Raw genomic sequence first — 5,241 nt, 5'->3', positions numbered from 1 at the left:
TAAATCTCAATCTCTAAGGAACTTTCTTATATATTGTCCTCTGAAGTGTGAGGGTGGTAGCTAAAAAAACCCACCACCTCCATAATCATATTTACATCCTATTATCATTCATTAGACCTTATTACTACTTCTATTACAATCTCTGTGTTACACATAAATGGCATGATATCCATGAGCAAACATTTCATGCATACAGCGATTAAAGGACACCATGGCGCTTGAGATGGAGCTGCTGTGAGGATTATTGAGTGTGGCAGAACAGCAGTTTTGCTGTGCAAGTTGGGATAATTTAATCCGTCTCATAGTAAGCGGTTCTCGTTATGAAGCCGCACTGCACTGCACAACACTCCTGAGCAAAGTGAGAAAGGCTCTTGCTGGTTAAAAGCTTTCTCAATGTATATTTATTAAGCCTAATGTGACGAAGAATGGCCACAGAGGAGGTGTGATAAGAGCAATTTCAGAAATAACAGCTTGACACTGATGAGAGAGGAAGATGTTCTCAGCCAGTATTCACCATACAAAAAATATTATTGTTAGTGTTGACATTTTATGAACATTTTCAATACTTGCTGGATCATTCCATTGCCTTTTTTTATTTTCTTTGACATTTTACCGTCTGTGCTTTTACAAATTCTAGATTATTTATTTAATGGTTTTCCCATCCATCCATCCATCTCCTATACCGCTTATCCTTTTCAGGGTCGCGGGGAAACCTGGAGCCTATCCCAGGGAGCATAGGGGACAAGACAGGGTACACCCTGGACAGGGTGCCAATCCATCACAGGGCACAATCACATACACATTCACACACCCTTAATGTTTTTTTCCCCCCTAAAAAAGTGCATGTATCATAGGTAACAAAGTAGATTCCTTCAGGAGTGCTTTACTAAGCAGCTGAATGTTTACTTTTGGTTACTGAGGTAATGTTTGGATTAGATTTACAGGGTGTCTCAAAAGTTTCCATACATATGGGAAGTTAACACTTTGGAAGCTGTCTCAAGGTTGCGATGGACTATAACAGGAAACATGGCAAGCACATCACACACACGACACTGTTGCCAAACTTATTAACAAATTCAAAAAGACTGGATGTGTTGCGAACCGAGAACTGGACGTCCACAAACATCCACTGATGAAGGTACAACCGACGTGGTCCTGGCAAACATAGTCCCACATATATGGAGACTTTTGGGACACCCTGTGGAGCAAGAGTTCCTAAACCTTTTGGGTAAATGACTCCAAATGGACATTTTGATTGTCTGTGACCCCAAGCCTTAACCACCTTACATTTTCTATTTGAGATTTATGTTAGGACTATTGTAACATTTGAACAAGGCTAAATACTAAAGACTAAAACAGCACTCTTCATTTAAACATGGCTAGAAAAGAGATATTCATGATACTATTTTGTAAAATAAATGAATAAATGTTTCTCTCACAAACACCAGTTGTAAAACAAACGACCCCACATGCAGTTCCAACCCCTAGTTTGGGAACCTCTGGTGTAGGTGTAGGCATAGCAGCATTAATGCTTGTGTGTGTGTGTGTGTGTGTGTGTGTGTGTGTGTGTGTGTGTGTGATCAACAGAGACATCTGCTAACAGTCACTGCACCCTGTGCACTGTTTATTAATGTAGACTGCTCAAGACGACTCAGGCTGAGTATAGAAATGTGTACACATTGATTATGTGCATGCAAATGCAGAGGTTTGTTTGACTTGGAGATGTGGCATTTAAATGATGACAGGCTGTCGTATAAAATTACCAAACAAAAGAATGCACCATTGCTGTCATAAGATTAGATATAAAATAGAGCTGTATGTGTATGTGCACAAATGGACTAGAGGACACACTGTATGTTACTGATTCAACCATAAGATGCACCTGTTACTACAAGAAAACATGTTTACATAAAATATTTACAATGACGTGTATACATCATAATGATCTGCTTCATGCAAGGGCGATGTTAACTGATACACACGACTGAAAAAATACCACGGTTTTGATGCCACTCTGTAGTTCTCGAGTCCTGGTTCTATAGTTCTGGGTTGAGTTTCCTAAAAGTAATGTAAAGTAATCATTTTAACTTGGAGAAAGAGTGTTCAATGTGATGTTCGCTCTACCAATTATTGATGATCTTTGTGCTGCAATGTTTTTGGGAAACTGAGCCATAATTGTTAAACCCCTTCATACACCCGGTCCAATCCAACATGATCACACGCCTGTAAATACCTTCCAAGTCACATGATTCAGGTTGTGTATAAAGAAATGAGAGATCAAGTTCAGGTTAAGGGTGGGGTTCCTGTTTGTACTAAATCTTACTATTTCAATAAAAATCCACCACATTTTTCTTGCTCACTGGTATTCATAATAATTAGTGAATTAGTAATAAGTTAACCCATTAAACTCCCAGACGAATGTGCATGACATTCATAACTACATACCTTTCCTATTCATTTCATTGTAGCAGAATATGATGTTCCTAATAATATGATTTTACCTGAATATCTGAATAATCAGGTGAACCTTTAAGGGGTTAAAGAATGTCAAATAACATACATAGTCCCAAAAATACAGGTTTTAGTTCGAAATTTCAATTATTACATCATCCTCATCCAGAGACAGGTGTGATGGGACATTGTTTTGATTACCAGTGCCTCTAAAATTGATTGACCCGTAGAGTTTGGCTGAGTTCTTGGAGCTTGCAAAAGCTTGCCGTCTGACCATTTCGCTTTTATACAAGGAGACCATGAGTAATGTGGAGAGCACTACACCGCCCAAAGTGAGGAGACACAGACCAGCGATCACACATCTGTCCAGGTGTGCGCCCACCCGGGCATTCTCGAGGGCCAGATGCTCCATTTCCCGTGCCGAGACACTGTCAGGACTCACTCTGACATCACGAGGGACCGTGTAGGAAACAACCACCAAAAACATCCCAGTCACCAAAAAGGTCACTGCACAAATGAAGCCGTAATCAGCTGACTTTTCAGCCTGTTCTGTTGCGAAATCATCATCGGAGAGATCCGGATCACAGAAAGAGCTAGAGTGTTCACAATTGGTTTCTGGGTTCTGAATGCGTATTTCTACATCAGGTATCTCGGAAAACCCTGTTTCAAACTCGTCATCGTGGCATACGTGAACTTCCTCATCAGTTCCCCACTGGTGGAGAAGCAAAGGCTCTGTCCGTGGTGCTGAAAAGCCAAACTGTCGTCTCGCGCGCGCATCCGGTTCAGCCTCGAAGCGGCGCTCGATTAAAAAAGCCGCTTCATCCGTGCATGCTGGATAATAAGTTTCCTCGTGTTGCACAGTCCACTCGAGGTCCCTGTTTGCAAGCTGACCACTTACAGGACCAGGGTAGAGGATCTTGAGCTCAGCCATGCCTTTTAATCCGCTCTTCTCATCTCACTGTCAAATAATAATAATATATATATATTTTTTAAAATTACATTTGCGAAATTAGTGATCGATTCTGTGCTCCCTTTTAATGTCCTCGAAGATGTTAAGCATGTCGGGAGATGTTTACCTAGTTTTAATCTTCTTAAGATAAGGTGTTATGCTTCTTTTTCCACGCCCAACTTGATTCTGAACTAATACACATCATGCAAAAAAAAAAAAAGTGGCTCCACCTACCATCAGCAACATTTCCCATGTGGCGTTTCTGTTTCATGACTAACTGCCTTTATTCCTTTGTGTTTTCCGCAATCGTGTAAAGTGGGCTGCTGACATGTTCCTTAATCTTCAGCATCTCCGGGATCTCGTGAAATAAAACCCACGACTTGAGTAAATAAATAAATAAATAAATAAATAAATAAATCCTATCAGAAATGAGCTACCTTTTCGTTGCGGGTCCGTGTGCGTGAGTCTGCCTTGTCATCGTCAGTAGTGGAGTAATTAAGGGAGGAAAAAACAGCGGCGTGTTCCTCCTCCTCTTCCTCCTCTTCCTCCACGCTGATGAATTGACTTCTCCTCTTCTTTTTTTTTCCTTCTGTGCACACCGAAAGTGAGAGAGCCGATGCGCAGGGATGAGAAAGGAAGTCTTAAAAACGAAATGAATTACTCACTGTAATGAGTAATAGGGAAAATTCCTCAGTTGGACCCATTTTCTACATCCAGCAAATGCGCCCAGCACATGCTCAGTGTCCAAATGCTGCTTTCTTACTTGCGCACTGGAGTTTCTAGGCTAACATCGCGAACAAATGCAAGAATATGACCACTAACTAGCATCAAACTGCATGCAAGACCATGAACCTTATAGAACAATTGTAATCTCTGTGTGGTCTTGTTATTTATAATGATCACACACACAAAAAAACAATTTACTTATTTTCTAGTGTATTGTAACTGCTATGGCCTAATGGTGAATGTGTAGGTAATAATTGTGAACTGTAGCTCATCTGTTGGTATGTACATCATCATTAGAAAGGAACCACTGCTGAACACATATTACTTTTGGTGGTGCAACATACTGAGCAAAGCAGTGACACCGATATGGTGTGTGTTTGCATGGTGGCATGGTGTCGCAGTGGGTAGTTCCAGGGTTCAGCGTTCCCTGTTTGAGTTCAGACCACTGTCTGTGTGCTATTTCACATGTTCTCCTTGGGTTTCCTTCCATTTTTCCATTTTCCTCCTACCTCCAGTAGGTGGATTGGCTAGAGTACATATCCGCTAGGTGTGACTGAGTTGTAAATGAGTATGTTTGCATGGTGTGAATAAGTGTGTGGGTGCGCTGTGATGGACTGGCATCCCACTAAGGGTGTGTTCCTCCAAGCTCCATGTTCCTGGGATAGGATCTGTGACACTGACCAAGATAAAGCTCTAACTGAAGATGAATGAAATCTCAGTGTCACTCACCCAAAGCACCAGTCTACCAATCTGACACTGCGGAAAGACCAGCAATTAACGCACGCTGTACATGGACAAAATGAGCGGTAACACATCATCGATGAGTGAGAAGGTGCATGTGAAATATAGGGTGTCATTACATGGGTGTAATGAATGCTAGGTGGTTTATTTACTCAACCATTATTTTCCCCAAAAATGCCTATGGTGGAGAAACTAAAAGAAGATGGAATAAGCAAATTTGCCCACTCAAAGTATAGAGTAAACAAAAGACAGATTAGTTTAGTTTTATTTTTGGTTTGAATTAAACGGTTACAACTTTTCTCTTTAGCATGTTTGCTATTTATAGGAAATCTGGCATAAAACCAATAGAGCATTATAAACTTGAAACATTTAAT

At 40.7% G+C, this 5,241-nt stretch overlaps 1 protein-coding gene across 1 annotated transcript; it reads right to left on the bottom strand.

The window, feature by feature from the left end:
* Positions 1-1,618: 1,618 nt before the first annotated feature.
* On the bottom strand, positions 1,619-3,965 carry LOC108256862 (transmembrane protein 74). The gene has a single exon (XM_053675345.1). It carries the CDS (start codon positions 3,380-3,382, stop codon positions 2,582-2,584), a length of 801 nt encoding a protein of 266 aa, XP_053531320.1. The 5' UTR covers positions 3,383-3,965; the 3' UTR covers positions 1,619-2,581.
* Between the last annotated feature and the right edge of the window lie 1,276 nt (positions 3,966-5,241).

The sequence above is a fragment of the Ictalurus punctatus genome, chromosome 24 (assembly GCF_001660625.3).
Source record: "Ictalurus punctatus breed USDA103 chromosome 24, Coco_2.0, whole genome shotgun sequence".
NCBI lineage: Eukaryota > Metazoa > Chordata > Actinopteri > Siluriformes > Ictaluridae > Ictalurus > Ictalurus punctatus.
The sequence above is the reverse complement of the archived record's forward strand: the minus strand, read 5'-3'. Positions and strand labels throughout refer to the sequence as shown.

Bases quoted from the DNA above. Each gene is read 5' to 3' on its own strand.
- LOC108256862 (XM_053675345.1), bottom strand. From the start codon at position 3,382: ATGGCTGAGCTCAAGATCCTCTACCCTGGTCCTGTAAGTGGTCAGCTT.